General features: G+C 39.7%; 2 protein-coding genes across 2 annotated transcripts in view; both read left to right on the top strand.

Annotated features, from left to right (window-relative positions):
• The window catches only part of LOC108058208 (uncharacterized), a 58,577-nt gene extending 43,119 nt beyond the window's left edge, over positions 1 to 15,458 (top strand). Inside the window, exon 4 of the mRNA XM_044395115.2 lies at positions 14,523 to 15,458. The gene's annotated coding sequence lies outside the window, so the exon portion shown is untranslated. The remainder of the gene's footprint in view (positions 1 to 14,522) is intronic.
• Positions 15,459 to 15,859: 401 nt separating this feature from the next.
• LOC138912840 (uncharacterized) lies at positions 15,860 to 17,083 on the top strand. The gene has a single exon (XM_070214332.1). The coding sequence runs from the start codon at positions 15,860 to 15,862 to the stop codon at positions 17,081 to 17,083; it is 1,224 nt and encodes a 407-aa protein (XP_070070433.1).
• The last annotated feature ends 8,589 nt before the right edge of the window (positions 17,084 to 25,672 follow it).

The raw sequence follows: 25,672 nt of genomic DNA, 5'->3' as shown, positions 1-25,672 counted from the left end.
TGCAAATGAATGTGGCACTGGCACGTCAAATGTGGCTTTACACCCGCACACTCGCCCACACAAATACTGTGGCACCTTGGGGAACATGCATTTTGGTCATGTTTACAATGTCAGCTAGGATAACACACTGCGGATTGCATTCGAGTGTGTGAGTGTGACTGTGGGCTGCCGAGCTTTTACACTGCGAAAAATATGCATAAAGTTGGGATTAGAAAGTTGTAATAAAAAAATGTGTTCTATAAAAAACAAATTGCATTTGAGATATATATAAGACACCTTACTGAAGTATACATTTAATGAATTTATTTAAAAGTTTAAAATTAACTATTAAAATCAGGTATTGTTTATCCTGTTTATCCTAATGATTCCTGAGCAATATTAAAAAATTATATGAGCTGAAATAAACATTTTATAAATATTTTTCATTTGAAAACAAAAAGAAAATACATTTGTCAAACAATTTTGAATTGATATGCAAATAACTAATAATTCAAAATAAAAAAAAAAACAGAAAAAATGTGAAATATATTTTTGTAAAATAAATAAAAATGTTAGTTCGATTTTATACGAATAGTGCTATATATTTTTTCGCAGTACCTAAGCAATGTCAGCGAATAAGGCCAAGAGAGGGGTCGCTGAGAGAGCGCTGGCTGCCATCAGCTGTTTGCAACGCCCACGCACAGCTGAGCGGTAAAGCGGGAGAGCAAGCTTTTTGGCCAGAGCGCAGCGCTCAGCTGGGAGCGGGAGGACCTTTCGGCTCGAAGGACTCGTTGCTCGGCAAATGGCAAAATCGCGCCTCGGCTCCGCATCCTTACCTGGCTGAGCTTCGTCCTGGCTTTGTTTATATGCCTTCAGCCGCTCCAGCTTTTGCCTGCTCCTCGGCACCTCCGATCCCGCCCTGCACTGCAGGACGAGGACGAGCGAGCGACCCACTTCGGGGCGGTGGCGACCGGGCCAGCCAAGCCAGGCGCTTTCAATTTCGTTCAACCTGAATCCTGAACTGAGGACACTGAGTCCTGGAAACGAGTCCGATTCGAAAACGAGCCATCCATCGGCTGCGGACTCGGCGCTCGCTTTCAATTTCGCCTCGTTATTCGTTGGTGGCCGTTGGGCGGCCTCAGTCGTGTTTTTGTTGTGCCCGTTCGCGCGTGTCCTGCTGGCTGCCTGCCGTCTCCTGTCTGCTGGCTCTCCGTCGACAGCCCAGCACACTACAGCAGAGCTCGGGAGCTGCAGTTCGCCTTGCCACGCCACGCGTCCGCGCCTATAAAATATGAATTTCTACCATTTTTCTACTCGTCGGTAGCAATAAAATAAAATAATTACAATAATAATAGAGAAAAAAATAAACGCGAATCGCAAAGGAAACGGAAAAGGGAAAACTTGGGAAAACTTAGGACTAACGCCCACGCCCGAGAAAATGTTTGTGTGCGAAGAATGCGGTTAATAATTGATTCGGTTCCCAACTGGCTGCGGCGAAGGGAGTTTTCGTTTTCGTTTTCGTGCAGAATAAATAATGCAAAAATTGCAGTGCAAATGTAATATGGAATTACAATCACAGCCGTATCAAGGTGACCACAACAATCCGAGTCCAAACACGAGTCCGATCGGCAGGCATGTAATTGTCACTCCGACGCCGCTGGGCGGTCCTGGATTTTGCCATTGTCCACCAGTCGTGTCCTCCTGCAGGTAAGGAAATCCACCAAGGAGCTGTCCGCATCTAAGGAGTCCAAGGAGCTCGGCGGCGTCGCCTAAGTGACAACTGCAAATATGCAAAACTAACGCAAACAACAACACTCAATATCAATACCGAATCAATCAATAATGAAAAGGAAAGCGATTGAAAGCAGAACCTTTTAAATTCCACCGTCAATTACTCTGATTGGCATGTGTGCATTGCAAAGCAAAATACAAGGGCCGACGAATTAAATATTTAAATGCATAATATAAATATGGCGACCCACTTATAAATTCAAATTCAATTATAAATGAAATGACAATGACATTTCGAACAGACTCAATTATAATACAATTTTATAATCGGGATCAAAAATGAACGAGTTGTGCATAATAATTGCAATAACGATATTAATTCAACAATTTTGTTAGACTTGAAATTTTCCCAAAAAAATCTAACAAATAAAATTGTAAAGCAAATTATTTATCAAATACAATCAAATAATAATAAATTAAATATAAATCATTATAAATGCATAATGAAAATATTATGAAATGCATACCAAACATGTTTTCTAGACCGCCATAGAGAAACTGTCAAATTAATCAAACAAAATAATTTATCGTGATTATTGCCAATGGCTTTTTAAAATAAAGATTAATTTCAAATTTCATATCATTTTAATTTATAAATCTTAAATATTTAATCAATGCTTAAAATACAAAATAAAATATTTAACAAACTAAAAAAATCATAACCAATTATTAATTTAGCTAATAATAATAGTTTTCTAAAATACCAAACCATTGAATTATGTATTCAACTGACAAACTTAAGGGTACAAAAGAGCAATCTGCGAATGCCAATCTAAAAAGGGCCTTATATAACCGAAATAATTCATAACGCATAAATAATGATAAATTGAATTGCGGATAAGTAATAATAAACGGAAACCTGAGACCTGCGAAAAGAAGTCAGGCAAACAAACGGGCGAAAAAAAGGGAAGAATGTCCATGAGTATATACAGCTGCCAACAATAAGTAACCAAACACAATTCACCGAGACAGCATGAAAAATGATAATGACAGCCGCCGCAAACCAAACGTGAAAAGTGATTATGTATACGTTTCTATCAGATACATATATCTGCATATATCGTAATAATATTAGGTTGATTGATGCAATCGAGCGGCTTATTTGGGGCTAAAATATTAATTGAAGTGTGCTGTGTGTGTGTTGTGATTTTCGTGTGCCCGTAAATTACAGGTCCTTAGGAACTTTGCTGCTCTTGTTTACCTGTAATGTGCTGCTAATTTGTTGCCACAGGAGCGTTACTCATTTCCGAGCAATTACATTAACGCCACAATCGTTTTAATTAGGCCAGGCACACGGCCACTTTCGCACATGCAGACAGTGGGCAACGAAAGTATCTGCACGGCTCTGCTGTGTTCGCATCTTGAAAAATATGAAAATGAAAAAATGCAAATGGAAAGTTTTCCCTTTCCCATTTTCGCTTTTGGCACTGGCGTCGTCATCGTCGTCGTTGTCTGCCAGTCGAGACAACTTTGTTCAGGTGTTGTTGGTTGTTTGCGGCACACGTTTTTCGTGTTTCCACTGGAGTGTTGAGGGTTGCTCGGGGCGATCCCACCTTTGACCTTTCGTAGTTTGTTTTTGGCAAGCAACGCAGCCACAAAGGATATGATATAATTTTCAAAATATATCATATTATATTAAGTCATTTACGTTGCACTTAAATCTGTATAAAACGAAGGGAAGAAATTTACATTTATTTTTGAATTTCTTTAAAATATATATTAATTTTTTTTATGACATTCTGATCTTGCCATTAAATAGTATAGAGAAAATCTTTGGGCTCCTAATTTTACAAGTAGCTTGAATATAAAAATAGATTATCAATATATAACGAATATTTGTATGAATGAAGAAAAAAGACTATAAAATTATCTATATTATTTATTGCCTATTTCAAAAATCAGTACATTGCAAAAGTGCTTATGCAAAAATGATAAAATTTATGCGAAATATGTAAATACATTTATGAATTAATGGTCATTTTAAATGATTGCAGTAGATTCTAATTTTTCTACGCTTGTATTCATTTATAATCGAGCAAATCCAATTTGCGTTATAAAAAGCCTTCTATTAACTATCAATTCTAGTTTTCTCTGCGGAAACGGTAATTTTATAATTTAAAGGTGCTCAACTAATTTTTCCTCCTTATTTCATTTAGTCCCCCGACCAATTGCCATATCCATGCTGGGCCAAGGACCTTCTTCTTCTTCGCTCTCCCAGTTGACCTTCAGGGAGCGTTTTGGCCCGCTTTCGCCCACATTAGCCTGGTTAGTTACCTTAGCTTTCGTGCCTGGCAACAATTTTTCAAAATTCAGTTTTAGCTTAGCTAAGGAAGCGAAAGTAGTGCAAAGTGGCCAACAACCAACAACCGACAAGAGGCAAACGCATACGAATTAAATGCTGGCAGGAATGAGGCCCAAATGGGTGGATCTGCTTGGCACTCATCGCACAGGCTGCCATCGGCGAACGTGGCCATAATTCAAACGACGCGCAAACTACTTAATGTTATTAGATATGTCTTCTCGGTTTTCCCAGCCCCTCTAGCCACGCCCCCCACTGCAGCCGTGGGGGCTGGGAAAACTTTTGCACGGATTTTCTAACAGTGTATGTGCGCTTGTGTCGGCCAAGTTTATGCTGATGTTGTTGATTACATCTGCCGCTCCTGTGGTCGGCCGCCTTTTGGCCTCGTCCTTTCATCCTTCCCCCTTCCCCCGGCCCAACACGGCTCCTTTTTCTTTTTAATTTTTTGTGTCCTCAACTTTCCCTCGTTGACATTTCGTTTTCAGCATTTTTCATGTGAGCCAGTTTGTGCGTATTTCGCCTTTTTTCCGCTTTTTTTTCTGGGCCATTCCTGGGCCTGTCTAGCTGCAGGTGCTGCATTTAAAATGAAATATGGCAGTCTTTTTTGCGGTCGAGATAAATGCGGCTCAGTTTGTTTGCTCCTGCGTTTTCTGCTGGCTAACTTATTAGATTTGTTACCCTGTCGCATTTCGCTCTATGCAAGTGGTTCGCCATCTCGTTTTCTTTCCGACAGTTGACGTTTGTTTTTGTGGACTTACAACGGAGTTTATTTACTTGCTCGGAGAAGAGAAAAATCTTTGGTTCCGAAAATAACGAAAAGAAATTGCCATTTGACTTGAGTAACAGCTTAACATTACCTCAAGGAAAATGGTATTTACCTATGGAAAAATACATTTGAGATAGGGAAATTTCTGTAATAAGATAAATATTAAATTGAGATTTCCAAATTTATTTACAAAATCAATTTTGAAGCTGTTTATAAGTATGCAATACGAAAGTGAAAGTCTAAACAAATTGTTGCTTACTTTCAGACATCTTTATCTGAGTTTTTGATAGTGATTTTTGATTATGAAGCATTCTAACAAAATGTTCTTAAAACTAAATAAATGTACTCTACTCTTTTTTTTTGGTAATATATTTTTTTTCAATAAAACGTCGCAATAAATGTTTTTTTGCTTTTTGCTAATTTCTTTGAGTCTAGGAAACTTATTCTCATTTGCATTGTAACAAAAATGAGTTATTCTTGGCGCCCATTCCCAAGATTTCAATTAGCCGAAGCGGCAGCCAATCAGGCAATGTGCGCCACTTAAAACTTTTAGCCAACTTGGAGGGTCAGTGGAGTGCTGTTACCAATTTGGCGATGAAATGGGGGCTTATAGGGAATCATGAACCGGAACGCAGTTCCAGACAACTTGGCAGCGGAATGCAATTCTTTTATTTGTGGATTTCCACACGAGCCGTGAATAAATTGACTAAATTTTCCACAAACACACATTTTTGCGCGGCTCCATCTGCTGCAGTGAAAAATATACGCATTCAGTATTTGTCAGGTTTTCTGCTGAGATTTTAAGTCGGCGAGATTAAAGCGAGAGCCCGAAACAAAAAAGTTTATTTGTATTTGGCAAATTTACGCTTATTGACGGGTGGAAAGGGGCAAAAGCGGCCACCAGACTTTGGGCCGGTTTAAGGTTGTTTATGGCCCCAGCTTGTGCGGCGATAGGCCTGTCATTTATTAACTCGAATTTGCATTTAATCTGGCAGAAGGGAAGAGTAAGGGATGCGGCCTAAGAAAACATCAGCTAGGACAACAAATTAAGCACAGCAGCAGCAGCAGCACATTCATGCAGCCCGATCTTAAAGATATTTAAGGGCACACAGATTTATCAAGATCTGGGCCAAATTCAGGCTAACCCTTAGCACTTGAAACTCAAAAGAGTGAGTAGCTAATTTGGAGCAGGCAGAGAAACTGTTGAGGAACCCCCTAAATTATGGGGGCCTTCTGATTTGCCAGCACACTTTTCCATTTGCTTTAACTTTTAAGTGTTGCTTTGTTTTCCAACCATCCCCCCCGCTCTCCCTTTGAGCCTTCAGCTTTCTGGGCCTCCATCTGTAGCCTCCTTGTAAAAGGACCTCAGACTCAGACTCGCTCGACGAGCTGTTGACATTGTGTGCGGTTATTGCTGTTGTTGTGCGCCAGGAAGCAAACACTCTACGCCTACTTAGGCAGCTTTTTCGCCTCCTTCGTCCTTTGGCGCTTTGCTTTTCTGTTGCTTTGTTTCCCAACCTGGAGGCTGCAGTTGCTCGAGTGGCTCGAGTCCTCGAAAAATGCCTGCCAGGGTCATTTGTTCATTTGCATTCGCTAGACTTGCATCTTTTATGCATTTAGCATTCCGAAAAACTCTTTGTCCCTCCACCTAAAATACCGCTTTAAAATAATTAAAAAATGTGACGCAAATGCAAATGCAAATGCAAATTCGAATGCAAATGAAAGAGGGACGCTGCTGAGCAAGTGTGTCCATGTCAAAGCGAATTGGCATGTGTCGTGGCAAAAGTCTAAAACTAATTGGGTTATGTCCTCCCCAGACGCTCGTTGTCAGCCGAGCTCAGTCCGACTGAGCTCATCTCATCTCAAACAATCCCATCGCCCATGACGTTGATGGCTCTTAAACTGCTCTTCATTTGCAGCAGCATCACCATCACACACTCACAGCCAAACAGACAAAAGTGGCAACAAGAAGGGGATACAAATCTGAGCCCTAACATTCAGCTGTTTATGGGCTTTGCAACTGCAATCTACGAGAACAACAAGACTCACAGACACTGATTCCGCGTTCGTGCTCCGGATTTCGGATACCTGTGTCCATCCCATCCTCCATCCTCATCTGGTCTGCATAATTTAGCAGGCTGTTAGCCCAAACCCCAGTTGGCCAAATTTCTTGTTACCAATATTGTTCTGTGGTCGATACATTGGACAATGCCATCTGACAGCTAAATGGAACTTGTTTTGGGTATTTGTTAATGTGGCTTTCGGAATTTCAATAATACATTAATTACTTTAATCCCAGATTGCAATATTTCAAATATAATTTATTGGTTTATTTGATTTTATGTGAAGATATTTAAGTTTCTCTTTCGTATTTTATGGCAGGATTTTTTGTTAAATATTTTAAAAATACGTTTAAAATGTATTCAAAACAATTTATAGGTTTTTTTTATTTAATGTGAAGATATTCTTATTTTAGAAAACCAATTTGATTAAAAATATATTTACAATAATTTGTATAATAACAATTATTCAGGCAATTCGGCCAAATCATCTAATACAACAACAAAATTGATCAAATGAACAGTTAGGAGAAATATTCCTAATGTTAAATAAATAAATTTAAAGAATTGATAAAATTTTAATAAAATCATGGGACTTTAACTTTAACATGCAAAATGAGAAAACGGACATACATACATATTTTAAAAATTTTAAATTCATTCAAAATAATTTGTATAATACCATTTACCACTAAAGCGCGACATTTCCGAAATTTCAACTAATAAAAAGAATTGCTAAAGCCTTATATTTGTGCGGTTTTTGCATTCCCATTCCGTGGTTAACCATTCGTTTGATCAGACCGATTTCCCCATGAAAGGCGCGATGTCAACAATGTGTTTTGTGCATGTTACATTTTCCATTTCCCGCTTGCATTTGCATAACGCGTTGCTCTTCCGATTTTCACCTGGCAGAATGGCTGGCTGTCTGTCTGTCTGACTGGCTGACTGGCCTGTTACAGCCACCTGTCATTGTCGAGGGGTCGAGGGATAGGAGAGGGAATGGGAATGTTAACGGGCGACAAGTTGAGTAGATAACAATGACAATGACGGGCTGGGGTCCTCGTTGTTGCCATTCGATGTATTTACCCAACCATATTTGTATATCACAGAAGTGACTCTATCCGTGTATACCTCTCCCTCCATTCAAACACACAGACACACCTCAATAAACAACGGCAATAATGGGCTGTTATCATTGAGGCGGAGCCCGAAAAGGGGGCGGGGCCCTTTGTTTTGTGTGATTTGATTGTGTGACTAGGGCACAAGTCACAAGTAACCGCCCCCAGTGGTGCGTTGAATCAACAAGTCCCTAACTTATTATTTAATGGAACGAGGCAAAACCCAAACGAACCGAACCGATGAAAATCAATCATACGCCAAGTGTGTCAATATGTCAGGCACTTTGTGCTGACCCAACCATTGTCTCTCGGTGATTTTAATATATATATTATATATAGATATTATATCATTTGGCCCTGGGATCAGGTTGTCTAAACAAAGCTAACCTCAATTTTCTTGCCCTTCTCGTTGTTTTTTCTGCTTTATTTGCTGTTTTTGCTATTTTTCTCGACAGACAAAAAGGGGCGGACAAAGCCTCCTTCAAACAAACTGACCCCAATACAGGAAAAACAATAAATTGCGAAATGGTTGCAGAATGCAAAGATGCAAAAATAAATTCAGAGACTTCGACACCCGCACACAAAGAGGTCAGCTGAGTAATGCGGCGAGTGCCTGAGAGATGGCGAAATAACAAAATAGCAGAAAATGCCAGTGCAAGTTGCAACTTGCAAGTTTCGAGTGGGGATGGTCCGCGTTTAGTGGCAAACTTCCTTTGGCTAGAACCTGAGCACAGGCCAGCCGTGATATTTTATGGACTGTGAGGGGGCAGTACGGCTAGTAAATAAAAAGTTGCCATTATAATTTTGAACCACCGGGGGGACAGCTGAAAAGGGAATAGAGAAAGATAAATAGTCGACGCGAGGAAAAAAGGGAAGTTGCTTTCGCTTAGTCAGAAGTCAACTGCAATTGTAATATAAGAAGTAGTATCTCTAACTTCCTCCAAAGTGAAAAATTAACTTAAAATTTTACTAAATAAAAATGCGGAATTCCTTAAAATTGTATTTTAAACCGAAGGATTAGAGAAATATATTACATGTATTCAAATTGGAAATATTTATTTCAATTGTAATTCAAGATTTTTTTCTATCCTTTAAAAATAATGATTTTATGTTTTTATATTTTTTACATTTTTTCTAAATTGTTTATTTATTATTAAAACAATAAAAGTTAACTTCGTAACTTCCATAACAAATTTGATAGGTACTAATAACAAATAGTATGAATAAATAACAAAGATCCTTGCTTCCATTTATTACTAAAAATATTTCGCCATGGAAAATAACCCTGGGAAACTAAAACTATTTCTTTAAAGCTTAAAACTTGTATGCGAGCATTTAAGTACTCACGCTGTTGCATAGGAGCGTCAAATGGGATTTCACTCAGCCGCCGCTGAAATCCCCTGGCAGCGCCGGGCTCTTTGTGAATGCAGTCATTAAGCGGCACCATAAAAAGCAATAAACACGACGGGCTTCACATGCAGTTTATGTCATTTGCAACGGGCTCCTGCGCTGCCCGTGCGCTTAAAGCGGACCAAATGGTCTCGACTAGGGCCCAAGTCCTGTTTTTTTTTCAGCCATTTCCATCGGCCAGCGTAATGGCCAACGGCTACCGACCGGGCCAGCAACTCCAGCTCAAAGCCACTCGGCCACTTTATTGAAGTTTTTCCTAGCCATTGCATTCGCCTCTTTTTTTTGCAGTACCCCCTTTTTGTAATTTATGAGCCAGGGAGGTGGAAATGGCCAGTCCTGTAGTCCCGTAGTCCTGTTGCCTGCGGTGCATCGGTGGGCTTGGGGTACTTTGTCTTAATCCGAGGCTCATTCTACGCAACATTGCGTTCGTCCGGCTTTTATGGCTTCAATTAAGTGGAAATTATGCCGTATGGTCAAATTACGTATACGCCAGGTTGGTTTCAGCCAGAGCGTAGCTTAGAAACTGCAGTTGGGAGCTCTTAAATAATAGTTTTAGGCATCCAAAATGTTCCCGAAAAAATTCTAAAATATCCATTATGAATCCTTATCTCCCCTTCAACCATTCAAGCAGCAGTTCAAGTTCACCCATCGTTATAAACTGACAAGCGACCCATTGCGAGTGTCAGAGAACTCCCTGAACTTTCTCTGACATGCAGTTCTCCAATGAGTTTTCAGACATTTTGGGCAAGTGTCTGATGCCAAGGCGGCGACCCCTGCACGTCAGTCAGTGAGTCAAGCACACGAGCCTGGTGTCAGTTAGTTCGCCTAACACTTTAATTAAAAATCCGAAAACTGAAAACTGAAATCTGAAATCTCAACAAAAGGAACAAAATCTAAAGTTATGAATGCTTCGAACGAAAAGTGTCGAGGAGGCAAAACTAGACAGCCTGCTAAATGGAGGAAAGAGGACAGTTTTGTGGATGGGTGTCTCTGGCTTTTCTTATTAGATAGTAAAAGTGAATCGAAATCGAATGGAGATGGAAGAAATATTTTTGCACTTGCCCCACTTATATAAGAAATCAAGCAAATTCCTCTGCCCAAAAATAGGTGAAAGGAAAGGGGGAAATAAAATAGAAATGTTTTCCTCGCACAGCGAACGCGGAAAAACACTGTGCATATTATGCAAATTGAAATCGAAAAAGAATACCGAACGAAAATAAATGTTTATTGGCATTTGCTCTTGCGATAATCAATAATACTTCCGGTTCTGGCTGTCTCCAGCCAAATATTCGATTCCAATTCGGCATCTGTCTGTGCTCGTGTCTATGCAATAAGGCCACATTTGTAGCAAATTATTTTATTGACAAATTTGCGTGGCAATGGCGTTGAAATAGTATGAGCTTTCGCCTTATTGAACCTCTCGAAAAACGAATATGTTTGCATATGCGTGGATAGCGCTAAATGTGTAATTGAGATGATGGAACAACCCATAGGCGACACTAGATGTCAAAAATCATTGATAGAGTATGGAAAAATTGGTAAATATAATTGGGGATAATAACTGTGTTCTTAATGAATGCCTTGCATAAAATAATCTTAATTTATGCTGGTTTTAAAGGTACACCCCAAAGATAAACATTATGCGAGTGCTAAAAGCTAACATAAATGCGTTTTCTGTGTTTTTATAGAGCCTCCGGAACAAACCGGTCCTCATTCACTTCGAGTACATTTAATTAGCAATAAAATCAGTAATTATCCTGCACAAACACGGCAGTGGCAGTGACCAAAAATAAACCGAAAGGGGCGTGGCCGAGCGGCCATAAAACGCGAAACAAGCACAAACCCGTTGGCCATGCCACAAAAGTCAGCTTAAAATAAATTTAAATTTTAATTTCAATCTCGGTCCCATTCGGCCGACAGCCCCACACACAAAAGCCAACTGTTTCGGTGGCGGCGGTGAAAGTCTGTTACCCTTACCCTTACCCTTTTTTTGTTGGCCACCCCCTCGGCAGCCTCCCAGGAATCCCACCCCTTCCCTGGGAATCCCTGCCACTGCTGCGTAGACAACTTCCAGTGGCGCAGCTGCCATTTCGTGTGCAAGTGAGTGCGGTCTGATGGAAGCCATTGGCAGGTCCCTTGGCTTCCTCAAATCCGGCGTACGTCAAGTGTATCTGTGGGTCTGAGCAGGTTGCACATCGGGATACACTGCAATTTTGAGTACCCTCTTTTATATTTTTCAAAGATCCATCTCTTTTACTTTTCTTATCTTTAGCCTGTTTTTTTGAGGTGGTGTCTATTTTTTAAGAACTAAAAAAAACACAAAAATAGTCAAATCTTAAAACTTAATCGTAATCTATGACTAACAAAAACAAAGGATTTTACGCTTAATTTTTGAAAAGATTTTTTTTTGTCTTTTAAAGAACTGTAATTAAATGTAATTATAACTAATCGTCGGATTATATGCCAAACAGTATTATTGACATTTGAAAAATTTTTCAAAAGTAAAAATTAAATTACCCGAGTTGAAATACATTTTATCTTCAATTTAAGATCACTATGAATTAAATATAAAGAATACGTTTTAGCCTAACGTTTTTGTTTAATTATAACAAGGAAAACAAAAGTTGTATAAAAAGTAAATCATACAATTTCAAATGTTCTCTTTACTACTTAATAATATTTTGTATTATGAAAATGAGACCCAAATGATTCCCGAATATGGCCAACAGAAATATTGCGGCTGAGGGATTTCTGAGCGGCCTCATACATGCATATGCAGACAGGATGAATAAATAAAGCCAAGTGCTTCGCCGCGGTTCATTTCTGCCTTTTACCTTTTGGCTGCTGCCGCTGCTGCTCCCGAGCCTCCAACCCCCATGATATGACGTATACGCCGCGGTGTCTGACACTGAACGGCAGCCTTTTTTGATGCAATGTCTCCTGTGGGCAGTTGGGCCCCACGATTTGCGTAACCGAGCACATGTTGAGTCATTCACTGTGTGTTTGTGCTCGTATATGTATATGCGATTTAGTGGGCGCGCATAATGATTAAACGTCATTATATTGTAATTAACGAACTTGCTTAATTTGGATAATTTTTTTGTATTTCACCTTTCACCTCTGAACAAACTGCTACAATATAGGGCTACTATTATTCTGCAATGCTATCGATTTTCATTGTGGCTTCTGCCTTTTCACCTGCCTGGCTGCAGCGTTAATTGCTATCATCTAAATTCATATTTCCTGGCCCACAAAGTTGTGGCCCAGTTTGCAGGCGAAATAAACATACACATACTTACGTACAATAGGCGTGTGTTGACCTTTTTGCCTACAAATGGTCAATATGTAAATAGGTTGGCAATTAAAATGCTGGCAGGCTAAATTTTGTTAATTAGCCAAGAAAAAAAGTATCTAATTGGCTTTGGGTTTTGCTGCCTTAAAAGCTTTTATTGTACTGAAAGGAAATATATTTATTGTATTATTAAAACCCTCATATTGACTTTTCATTTATAAAATTTAAATATTTTTATTTGTTCTATTATAATAGTTCTATTATAATCTATTGATAATTATCAAAAAATACTCAGATACTCAATACAATACACAAAATTAAAAAAAGAATTGCTTATTTTGTTTAAATTATTTTCAAAAGGGAATTTAAGTATAATTTATACTAAAGTCACTAAAGTTTTTAAAAAATCTGATCAAAAATCAAATCAATTTATATTTAAGTTTTTTTTATAATGAATAAAGAGAAAACGTGTCTTTAATTTTAAACATTTTAAACAGCAACATTTAAGCGAACTCGCTTGCTATCTAGTGTCCTATTTGTCTCAAATCGTCGTATCTCGTGGCTTGCCATTTTGTTTGTGCCAAAAATAAAATAAAATGCAGAGCCAAGCAACACGTCAGCGTCAGCACATTTGGGCCAACTTTCAAACTACACTGTGAATATTGTCGCTTTGTTTTTACCATGCAATGGGGGTATATATACCTGGCTATTGCCATTGTTGGCCCCTATATATGCCTTATATTTTAGCTGCTATTTTACTTTTTGGGGCGTTGCCGCGGCTGAGTTTTAATTAGCCCTGAGTGCGTGTTGGGCTGAGCCAAAAGCCGTACAAATTGTTATATAAACACATACACACGCCCCAACGAAGTGTTTTCGAGAGCCTAAAACATTGTCGCTAGCAAAGTCGAAGTTGGCCAACACGAAAACTACGCAGGTCACGATGGAACTGTATAGTAAAAAGCCAGTGAAAGCAAGTGAAAAGTCTTGAAATGGCAGCGGAAATGAAATTACGGGAGAGTGGGGAGGTGGGGACGTGCCTGCAGCCCTGAAAAGGAATTTTTTCTGAGCCCCGCCCCCCACCTCACAGCCCTTTTTTCCATGGCAAATGTTAAGGTCCTTAGAACAAAAACTAATAGCAAATTTCGGGCGATGGCCTGCCCTTCTTATTTTGCATTTCTGTTTTGTTCACCATTTTTTAATTTGCATGTTTACGCCAAAATGGCATGCAGACGTTAAAGTAGCAGCAAAATATTCATAAAATATGAGAAGAGGAAATTCCGTTAATTTTTATTTGATGGCACAACATTTAAAGTAGAATTCACGAAATGCCAGTGGGAAATGGAGGATGCATTTATACAAAAAAGCACCGAAAAAGGAATTATGGAATTTATATTTCATACTTTATACTCTATCACATTCTTTACGAGTTGTAACTGTCGTTTTAAGGACATCGTAAAACTGATTTTGGCCCAAAAAACTTGAACTTTCATGGCACGAACATGTTAATGAAAATGGGGAAAAAAATGTCTGAGTGAAGAAAGGAGGTGAAGTTCCGAAGGGAAACTTGTGAAAATACTGCAACATTACTCTTGATAAAACTAAAGTTTTCCCAACATTTATTCCAAGTTCTTTGATATCTACAATATTATTATTTGATTTCCCTAAGATAACAAAAGCTAAAATGAAACAAAATTATTTACCAAGGGAGCCAGTGAGAACTTTGCAATGCAGATGTTTAGGTCTTCATATATATAAATATTTGTATTAATATTTCCCTCTCATTTCCAACTTTATACACATTTTGCAGCGCTACTTAGCTTATAAATTGTAATATTTGTGTATATTCTGAATATGGATTAGTCTTAAGTCTGGTTATGCATAATATGTTGTTCACATGTTCCTTGCAGTAAATCCGTCTCTATACCTAAGTTAAGATAATGCTGTGCAATGAGCAAGTAAGAGCGAGTTCAAAATGGTATCTCGACCAGAGGAAAAAAGCGCGAAAATGTAGCATAGTGAAGATGATTAGCTGATTTATTCTATGGGTGTATGTTTGCGTGCTTAAAAAAATACATAAAGTAAAGACACAAAACAGAGAGTATTTACCAAAAAGAAAGTTCACTTCCAAGGCCAAGAACGAATAAAACGAGCAGCTGCAGGAATTCATTAGAAGATCAAAAACAAATTCAGAGAAAGTAAGATAATATGAAATATATATATGTGTGTGGATTTAGAATTTAGACGCTTTTTGATACCCCAAATGGACATTAGCTAGGCAAACGGCAGAATATGCATTGAAAATTTTATAGACAACAACGCACCTTAGGCAGAACAAACATACATATTATACTCAAACCAAATAATTCGTTTATATTGTCATAATCCCACACGGAAATCAAGCACAGCTCCAAACTAAAAAGAAAAACATGTCGATGGATACACCCAGACAATACGCCCAAATGTATGCAATTTGATTGTGCAGATAGAATATTTTTTAAATGTTTATAAGCAGAGATTGAAATATTTGTAAAACATATTTTAATAGACACCGAAAACCAAAGGACAAACTTTTTGAAACATATTTTTTTATATACAACAGAGACAGGAGGACGACGGTATAGTTGAACACTGCGAATATGCACAAAACATATATATTTCGGATAACCCTAGCCTAAGTTAAAGTTGTTGTAACACTTTCCGTTTACAAGTTGACAAACAAATTTACTTTCGATGGTTTCACAACGATTATTTTGAGCCGTTTTTTGTATGCCGTTCGGTTGAAGCTTAAGCAAGTAATCCAAAGTACAATCATTTATGTCAAACAGGACACAAGAACACACCAGAGATATAGGTATTGGGCAGGACAATTCCGATTCCGATTCTAGGATAGAGAAATTGAAGAGTTGTTTTTACAGGGACAAAAAAACAAAACACTTTTTGCTAACAAATTGTATTAAATTCGTTTTACACAGATAGTTTTCAGTTTGAAAGGCAAGATTTTAAGAGTACAACCAAAGAGACATTATATAAACTTGAGCTTAGGTCTGTCGGCAAAACCACTGCGCAAACGAATGTAATCCCAGATAGAGTCGCCTGTACTTAGTTTGTAACTAGCGGTAAGGCTCTCCTCTCCTCCCTACCAAGATGTATGCAGCTGCTGGTGGCGCCTCGCTGGCCTCCCGCCAGGCGCGGCAGAGGCAGCGCCAGCAGAAGAAGACCCAACAGCTCCAGGCGAAGCTACATCCACCGAAGGCGGCCGGGGCCGTCGGACTCGCGTCCGGCGGTGATCATGCCGCCGAGGGCGCCTCCACGCCCACCCGCAGCCAGTCGCGCCAGTTCCACCAGCTGCCCACGAACTATCTGCGTGCCCCGCAGCCGCACGGCCGGAAGCTCAGCGCCACCTACACGACGCAATCGAAGCTCCTGCTGCCCATCGAGGAGGGCGACACGCAGTCGGTGCTGCAGCTGCGCATGCACTCCCACGCCCACGCCCATTCCCACGGTCACGCCGCCACCCACTCCCACTCGCACTCCCACGGTCCTGCGATCTCCGGCCATCATGGCCCCGTGCAGACTCCCTACCAGCAGTTCGCCTCATCCCACGGACGCGTCTCACCGAAACTGGTGCACCGGCACTCGGGCAGCAGCAGCAGCGCCGCCGGCGGCTTCCATCCGGCGATCTCCGCCGGCCAAATGCTGCACAAATCGGCGACGGCCACGCTGCCGCTGGTTTCGCACATGGAAGCGGAAGCGGAGTCGCCATCGGCGGTGGCCGGCGTTAAAACGACAGTGACCTCGTTGGAGACGGCGGCAGCCACGCCCACATCTCCGCCGCTGGCCAGCACTTCCGCTGCCGCTGCCGCCGCAATGGCGGCCGAGGCGGAGGCAGAGGCAGAGTTAGCTGGCACCATGTTTGTGCCCCACCATGATGCCATCATTGTAACGCCGGCCACGCCCATGGCCTCGCCGGGCCACGTGGCCAAGCTGCGGCGTCCGGGGCCCGAGGAGCTCTTCGAGGCGGCCTCGGCCGAAAGGCAGCCCCTAACCGCCGAGGACGAGGAGGAGGAGCCCCCTCCTGCGCCGGGTCAGCTGGAGCGCAAGTGCAGTGTCTACAGGATGCGGAGGAGCGATGCCTTCGAGGGGGATTCGAGTGGCGGCTTGAAGCGGCAGCTGAGGGAGCTGCAGTTCAGCGCCGGAGTCCAGCAGACGCAGTACGAACCCCTGCTCGCCGATGAGCCGCAGCTGATCTTCAAGGGACTTGGGGTCAATGGGCGCAAGATGCAGATATGCGCCTACTGCGAGGAGGGCATCTGCGTGTGCGAGCATCTCGAGGTAATTCCGGACCCCCTGCCCCACGAATCCCGGTGATAACTGTGATCCCAAGAGAAAAAGAAACCCCCTCCTTAATGCTTGCTTGTATGTCTTCTGCATGCTAAATAATTGTAACTGTATTATCCGTGTATGAGTATGAGTATTATTCGTGGGTACTATGAGTGTTATCCTTTTATGAGTGTTGTGACTTGGTATGTTTCTTTGAGTGTCGATCCCGAAAATAAGGATAGTGGTTTATTACAACCTTATTATATGAATATTTTTATGGGAGTTTTATGACATCCATTTTTAACACAATCTATAAGGTATGGACTTCCGTTTTACGTACATACGTCAAAACAAGCAGTTGAGGGGCTTTAGCCACAATATTTACTTACTTAATGACTTACGTCATTGGTAAACCAACCTCTTTCTGCGTTATAATATTTGTATGTTGTGGCATTTATGTATTCCGTTTCTGGTTTGAGTTACTTTTGGTTCCCTCAGGATTTCGTGTATGTGATATGTAATATTTTGCTCTTACTTCTTTAAATTTGAACTTTGTGCATTTAATCATTGAAAGAAAGTTAAAAAAACTAGTTATGTGCTTTAATCTAGGTGTGCTCTATTAAAGAATAAAATTGTATATATTTATTGATATAGGTTTTAAAAACTTTGCAAGGAGGGGGTTCGAGTATTTGTTTTACCATTTTACTAATTTTTTAAGGCAGGCACAACATTTTTGCAGATATGCCAAAATGACTGTATTAATGTTTTAAGCTCAAAGAGTTATTGCGAATCTCTTTAAATGGCAATATGTTTGTTGGTACTTGACATTTAAACAACACAGTATTAACATTATATATCGTTTATATTAGGACCAATAATGTCGAAACAATGGCGATATATATAATTTGTCTGTCGGGTTTCTGCCAATGCAAACATAAATTTGTTATATTTATCGGACTATGCAGTGTTTTGTTAAGCTTTTAAGAGAGAATTTTAGAAATTACATTGGTATTACAAGGTTATCTTTACTACGTTTTATGGACCTCAACCATAGTGAGTTTCCTGTGCCTTTGCCCAGTTGAACTAAGAAAGTATCCATAAAACACATTTTCAACGCTGTTATGATAGAGAGTATGTTTTTTTTGTCCGTACAATACAAAAATTTAAAATATTCAATCTAGGCCATGCAAGTTCCTTTGACAATCTACACACCCACACATTTTATAATGTGATACGTATGGCATCTCTAATAAGGACAAGTAGCTTTTGGCAGGAGTGAACAAGCTCGATGGGTCCGTGCAGCTTTCCTCTCGACTAGCCCCATTTTGAGGCGATGTTGCCATAACGGCGGCATCGACAGGGAAAATGATGGTGGAACCGGGAGGAGAAGGCAGCGGCGACGACGACGACGACTGCAAGTGCATGCATAACAACAATCCGAGAATCGGAAGCGCATAATGTGCCTTTGTATCGGCCTGATAATGCCCTGGCCGACAAAAAAAGCTTGGCAGGCCCAGTCCGCCCACCACGCCCCCAACTTTTCCCCCCTTTTCCCGCCAGGTCATCACCTCCCCCAACTGGCGCCGTTTGCCAAATGTTGTGTAAAAGGCTAATGGCAACACTGAATGTGTGCCATAAATGTGCAAGGTGGCAGCAGCCGCGGCAGCGACTTAAAGTTTCCTCCTCCTTAAAGTTGCCACAGAGCTAGATTTTCATTTCGGTTCTCTCAGTTCTCGGATCACGACTCACTTAATGGGCTCTGGATGAGAGGCGGTAAATTAAAAAACTTAACACTGCGCTATTATTTGACTTGCATAAGCAGCGAATACGTCTTTATGCGGAATAGAGCACAAAACTTGCACAAATTAAACAAAACGTGCGCACAAAAGAAAATCTCTGTAAGCCGGGGATTCGAAGACGGAAGCGCCAGGCGAAAAGAGGAAAAACCAAGTCCACAGAAAGCTTTTCAACAAAACAAATAAATTTCACTGAATCGACAGAGTTTTTCTCATTAGCTGTTGTAGAGGAATTGTTAAACCATATTTAATACAAGTGAATGGAAATAGTAATGTTACCCAAAAAAACTACGCCAGGATCAAATCAAAATGCGCATGGTAGATTTATGGAATTTATACGTGTGTCTTTTTTACCATGCAATACTGATAAAATTGATAATAAATAATATCACTTTGCCGATTTCTGTGTCCCGGAGATTCTCTGTCTTCAAAAAAGAGAGGAAAAAGCAATATGGCGACTTAAATAGGAGCAAATATTTGGGATTTTGTACGGATAAGTAGTCCCATTTTAGGCATTTCTCAAAATAGTTCCGCTTTATAATAAGCTTAAGGTGTATGAGAACGATATGAGAATTTAATGGAAGCTCACATCGACACTAAGTCTTCTTGGTACCCACTGTTCTCGACCAGAACAGAGTGTTCAAAAAATTAAAGACCCAAAAAAAGAGATTGTACAAAAAGCGAAGAAAGTAAACAGCAAAAGCGACTGGCGGCGGCTGAAATTTATTATATTCCCTGGAAGTGGAACTGTGGAGCCCACGCCAGCGTCATTTCTAGTCTTCTTCTCTGCCACTCGAATCGCTAAGAGAGACATGGACTTTTCTATGGTTATGTGTATGCGTTTCCGCGTATATGTATATACGTATGGTTGTATGCATTCCCGAGCGCCTCGTGCACAAAAACAACAGCTAGTAAATTAGCTGGAAAATAGAGAAAAAAGTGTGCGGCAAAATGGCGGACGCCAGAAATGCGAAAAAATATCATCATCGCCATTTGTTCCACCGCCCACACCGCCGCTTTTCCCCCTTTCTCCCCCTGAAAAACAGTGGAATGAAAATGGGCGAAAGACTTGTAATAAAGGTGAAAATAAACGTGCCACGGTCGCCGGGGGTTTTCGCAGGGCGCGGGAGGGGGTTGTCTAGAATTTATGAATAAGCAAAATGGCGACATTGAGATAAATAACTGCATTAGCATTAATTGCCCACTGCAAATGTTTGTGTGAGTCTATCGCAGCGAGTTTAGAACAGATTTAGTGGCAGCGTTTTGTAAAATAAGTGCAGAGATGGGAATACAATTTGCTATCAACAAATCTAGTTTATATGTAGAACATACATATAAGGGCATTTTCAAAGGTCATCATGCAAGAATTTGAAAATGTTATGTTTACAAAAGGAAAAAGGCTACCCCCTTTTGAGTTTTTTTGATCGATAGGGAATAAATTTAAAGAAAACCAAGATTTAGAACTTTTTTAAACCAACAAATACATTTTGAAAATTATATCAATCTAAGCTTTGGGTTCAAGCAAAAAGTATTCGAAAAAAAAGAAATATTGGGTGAACAAAAAGAAAGCAACACTCAATTTCTTCTTAAATCTTAGATCCGCCTCTGAAAATAACCATTTAATCGACTACTTTGTAATTCCCCCCAAAAACATTTTTAGCTTCCATTTATACGGCTTTAAACCTTTTTTTGCCATCCCAGTTTAGATTGCCCAATTATCTAGCTTGCAGAACGTTCCATATTAATTGAAAATCCATGTCAAGGCCAGATTGTTAGCTCTTTGGTCCAATCAGAGATTCGAGGCCGTTCGATTGTGATTATTTCAGTTTGATGAATCAAATCGCTTACGCCCGAATGAACAAGATGCCTTGATTTACAGCCAGTTGCCAGCAAGTCGTCGTTGTCGTCGTCGTCCGTCGTAGTCGTAATTTAATTTCCAATTACACGAGATGTCTGCCAAAAAGTGCGACGCTGGCGATTGTTGCTGCCTCAGAATGCAGCCTCGATAATTACTCAAACTGTCGCCCGAATCCGGCGCCAGTGGGCAAAGGGGAGCCCACTTTATATCGGTGCGGATTGAAGCGGAGACATCCTCTTGGCCTATTTTTCCCAATTCTCGGCGGTTGCCTGGTAATTGTTTGTCAGGCACGTCGGTCCTGGCCAGTTCTCGTAATTGTAACTGACATATTGCCAGTGCACAGCCTCAGTTTCCCCAAAGCCATCTCGCAAATACAGTGGTAATCATCCTTGTGTTCAGAAAAATAAGAAACCATCGACAGTTCCTTGTTTATGGCATACTTTGCGGTGGCTTCATTGAATTATTGTTGCATAATTCATTCTCTTTAAACACACACTCGCCCAAACAGAGAAAGGGAGAAAGTAAGAAACTCTTATCGTTTATTACAAAGCCGCATTTAAATTAATTTTCGATTTTGGTCGATTTTTGATGCTTTTTTCTCTGTTTGCTCATCCATCCATTGAGCCAACATTTATCTTCGAAGTTTCGCCAGCGTTGTTGTTGATTGTTGCCACTGCCATCGACAATAAAAATCATTTAAAAAGACACAAATTACTCTGCACAATGTGCACAGCTCCAAAATTGCTGGGACAGCTTTATGGCCGGAGTCCCAAAGGGGCATTTACTACAGTAAAATTGGAAAATGGGGTTTATGCAAAGTGGAGTGGAGCTATATAAATGCAATTGTTTTCATTCATTTAACTGAGTCACAAATTGAGCAATATTTAAATATAAATAAATAATATTTATAATACCAATCACATATCGTGGTCCTGATTGAGTAAATAATTTGTGTACCATCAAAAGAGTATCATATGATTGGGTTTTTATTGTGAACTAAAAATTAAAATTTTAAATTTCGAAATTGTAATTTAAAACTAAAATATAAAAAATGTTTTTCTTAAAAATTTCTTTTGGTTCTGAAATCATTTACAAAAGTGCCTAGAAGTATGCAATGAAAAACCGCATAATTATTAGAAACCATCCAACTTATGAATTCGAAATGTTTTGTTGCATACTTTTAGACATCTTAATAAGAGATTTAAAAACTCTAATTTTGTGCTTTTTATAAAGGCCAAAAAATTACCAAACAATTATTGATCTCTAAAATTAAAGAATAGTAAGCAATTTAAACCCAATAAAAAATGCACCACAAACCAAGTGTCAATGAAGCGTGCCCCCGCAGTGAAACTGCTCAATAACTTATGCTCAATTAACGCTGGTTAGCGGTTGGCCAGGCTATGGGTAAATTTACCAGCCAATTTCGAGCAAATAGCAAACAGCGGGCACGCAGACACACACACTCAGTCGCCTCGATGGCTGTCAACAATCAAATAACATGACTCTCAACGAGGACAGTTGCCATTTCTCACGGCATGTGGCATATGCAAATTCCGGTTCCTCGTCGAGGGGCGCCTCGTTCGCCTTTAATTACCTGCAGACAAGGCGCCCGTCGAGATAGCCAGGTGAACAAGTCAGCGGGCGTTGTGCCAAAAACTCGCCAGCCAGAGGGTTTCGGCATTCACATTAATTAACCCGAGATATATGCACTCACTAGTGTGCTAGTGTTCTAGTGTTCCACCTGAGCAACAGTCGATTTTGGGGCCGTTGCGGTTTTATGGGCCACTTTCGTGCCTCCTGCCTACCATCCTATTGATTTGAGGGGTCTAGCTGCATTTTCAGCTGGCGTCGAAATGTGAAAGTTGAATTTCCATAGGTTCAAACCATATAATGTTCTATAATAGACTGCATACCGGCAACAAAGAAAGGTTAAGGGTAAATCAGATGATTTTTAATAGCGGTAATGGGATTCATATAACAATTGCTTTTATACTCAGCAACTAAGGGGTTTTATTTATGGTTACTAAATACTACAAATAAAAAAAGAACCTATTTATCTGTACCAATCGATTGATCTTTAGAATCTCGATAGAATGTCAAGCAATTCTATTAATAGGATTTCCCCAGCTGTAGTTCTCAATTACTACCTTGCCCTAGGCGTGTAATTGATGACATTTTATAATTGAAAGTGTCGGGTTAAACTATTATCGACCATCTATCATTGGAGTGCTGATGAAATTGAAGTGCCCTTGGGATAAATCTTTTGGATATCCGCTTAACTTTATCCGCAGAGCTGTATAAATTTCCGTGTAATGCACTCGACACAATTGGCCATAAAATGCATGGTACCCGCCAGACAATTTCTCACAAAAGAATAGGGCAATTCAGTGTTAATGAAATTTACAGCAAACCGTCATATATTATTTCCACTCTTCCGAAACCCTTTGTCCTTTTCCCAACCCATCCGTTCTATATATATATGTACGTATCTCTTTGGCAAAATCATGGCGCACAAATTAATTTTCATAGTATACTTTTTATGCGCTTATGTTGTCAGCATGACATTGTTGCTGCTGCTTTTGGCGACTAGCTGCCAAATAGCAACATGTGTAGCAATAGCGAAACGCACACAGGCACACATTGCGAATGATTGCGAGTGTGTGTGTCCTGCGTCTGTGTTTAATTGCGAAAATGTAGCAATCTTTTAGGCGTTGCAACCAGTCAGTCGGAGTCAGCCAGCCAGCTTTTGTTATGTCAGCTGCGCCTGTGTCATGTTTTTCTCTATTAACGACCACGAGGACTGCATTGTATGGATCTGGGTGCACAGTTGGGGCCACAACAGTAGTCGTTTTATCAAGAGATAAAAATTTAATCCAATTTTTATTCACAAACGGAGAGAGAGGAGTCATACAATATCAAGCATAACCAAATATTTTCCTGTATTTATGTACTTTGATGTGCGATTTCTTTAGCTTTTAATTTTATTTTTTACTTTCCTCAATACATTCTTTTTGAAACATAGGCTATTTCGTCAACCATTTTGCCACAAATAAATAATAACAATATTCTCAGCCAAAATGTCATAATTTTTGTCTTAGCAAAATGTGGAAGCCTTAAAATTAGAAGTGTCAAATTATAGTTTAAATATTTAAAAAAAAAACGAACAAAAGCGCTCTTTGAATACCATATTTTCTCACCTTAATGTTACATTTATTTTTAAAAATTATAATACAATTTCCAGCTCCTGTAACTTTTCGCCCATTATTGCTGCTACTATTTTGAACTCAACTGTATGAAGGGCTTTTCTAGTGTGTGGTGTGCCTGCGTCTGAGAGCGTGTATCTGTATTTCATTAAAATTTCATCTGCATCGTTCAACGAGTGACTTTTTCCGCTTTGCGCTGTTGAATTATTGAAATTTTCGGTTCGCAGTTGCCAGTTTTGCTTAGGTCGCTGTTCCACTTGCCCAACAAAGGCAAAAAGGCATCCCCGCTGCGGATTTGCATATGAATTCCAGCAGCTGCAGCTCCGAGCTGCCGTAACTTTTCCACGGCCTTCCGCTGCCGGCCTTTCGTTCGTGCTCCTCGTCTCAACGCAGCCATTTGAATTATGGCATTGCAGGGCAGCAGCCTGGCTTATATGCCATAAATATTTTCTATGTTTGCATTACTCACCAGATTTTTGCAAGTGATTTGCAACGGCCTGGAAACTTTGCACTCGACATGTCTTAACTTTTCAGTCACGAGGGGAAGGATCTGAAATTGATTCAAGTCGAAGGCGAAGATGTGCCGGAGTGCACTGGGTGCGTTCAAGTGAAGCTATCTTCATAAATGAATAATTTGGTTTATTGACATGGGCTCCATTGTTTGCCAACGGGTTCTCGTTTATATTCATGGCATTGAATCAATAACTTGATAAAACATTTTAAGCCCAACAGATACTTTAATAAATTAAATTAATAAAATGGCGAGCAATAACGTTGAACATGAATAAATCAAGCAATAATAAATCAACATATGCAATCAACACAAAAGTAAATATTAATATGAATAACATAAAATATTTATTTAATCGGCTTTTGTATTAAAGCTTTAGCAATGTACGAAATAAATGCACACAGTAATAAAGCGCAGAGCTTAAACCAACTCATTGAATAACCATAATTGAAATCAAAAGTTATTTATCCATTCAACAGCAAACTTTAAATGGAGCCGCAGCAAAGAACACAAAAATAAAACCCCTGTGCAAATGTATAAAAATTGAGTTAAATAAACGAAAGCCATGAATTGGAAAACTGCAACAAATGTGATATGAACAACTAATAAAATATAAATAAAGACACCTTTATCATAATCCAAATCAGCGTTAATCAAGCCTCGGAAAATGGCAGCAGCGGACTTTGGAACGAGAAATCAAAATGAGCGTATATTGTGTGGGCTTGACTTTTATATAGCTAGCAATAATGACATTTAGTGCTATTCAAACCAAAAACCGAACAAAACAAGAAAGCTTTAAATATTTTTTCTACTTACTAAAAACTTAAATTAATTGCACCAAATGTGATCGAACCGAAATAAAATATATTGAACAACCAATAAGAGTTACTTCAACAATAAAATTCGACAACGACATTGCCTTCTCTCATTGTAGCCTAAACGAAATTAAATCTAAAACTCAACTTCGTAGCGACTAACGTTAATTACTAGGCTAAGTCGAAATTAACTAAACAACTCGAAGACTTTTCTACGTGCAACATAAAATTAAAACAAATATAAAATTAAAATAAAACTAGGAAATGCATAGACTAAGGCGAGCAATCACTTACCTAAAGAACGCAGTGCGAATACGTTAACGCTGCGCTAACGGCAACGGTCAATTCATAGATATTAATAAATGTTTATAGCTTTCAATGCCAAAATTCAAACGAAAATGAAATCGCCTACGAATACAATGCTGCGTGACGTCAACGCTACGTAGCAAAAGGC

Source organism: Drosophila takahashii, chromosome 2L (assembly GCF_030179915.1).
Source record: "Drosophila takahashii strain IR98-3 E-12201 chromosome 2L, DtakHiC1v2, whole genome shotgun sequence".
Taxonomy (NCBI): Eukaryota; Metazoa; Arthropoda; class Insecta; order Diptera; family Drosophilidae; genus Drosophila; species Drosophila takahashii.
Note: the sequence above shows the minus strand (reverse complement) of the source record. Positions and strands in the feature narration are given on the sequence as shown.

Bases quoted from the DNA above. Each gene is read 5' to 3' on its own strand.
- LOC138912840 (XM_070214332.1), top strand. From the start codon at position 15,860: ATGTATGCAGCTGCTGGTGGCGCCTCGCTGGCCTCCCGCCAGGCGCGG.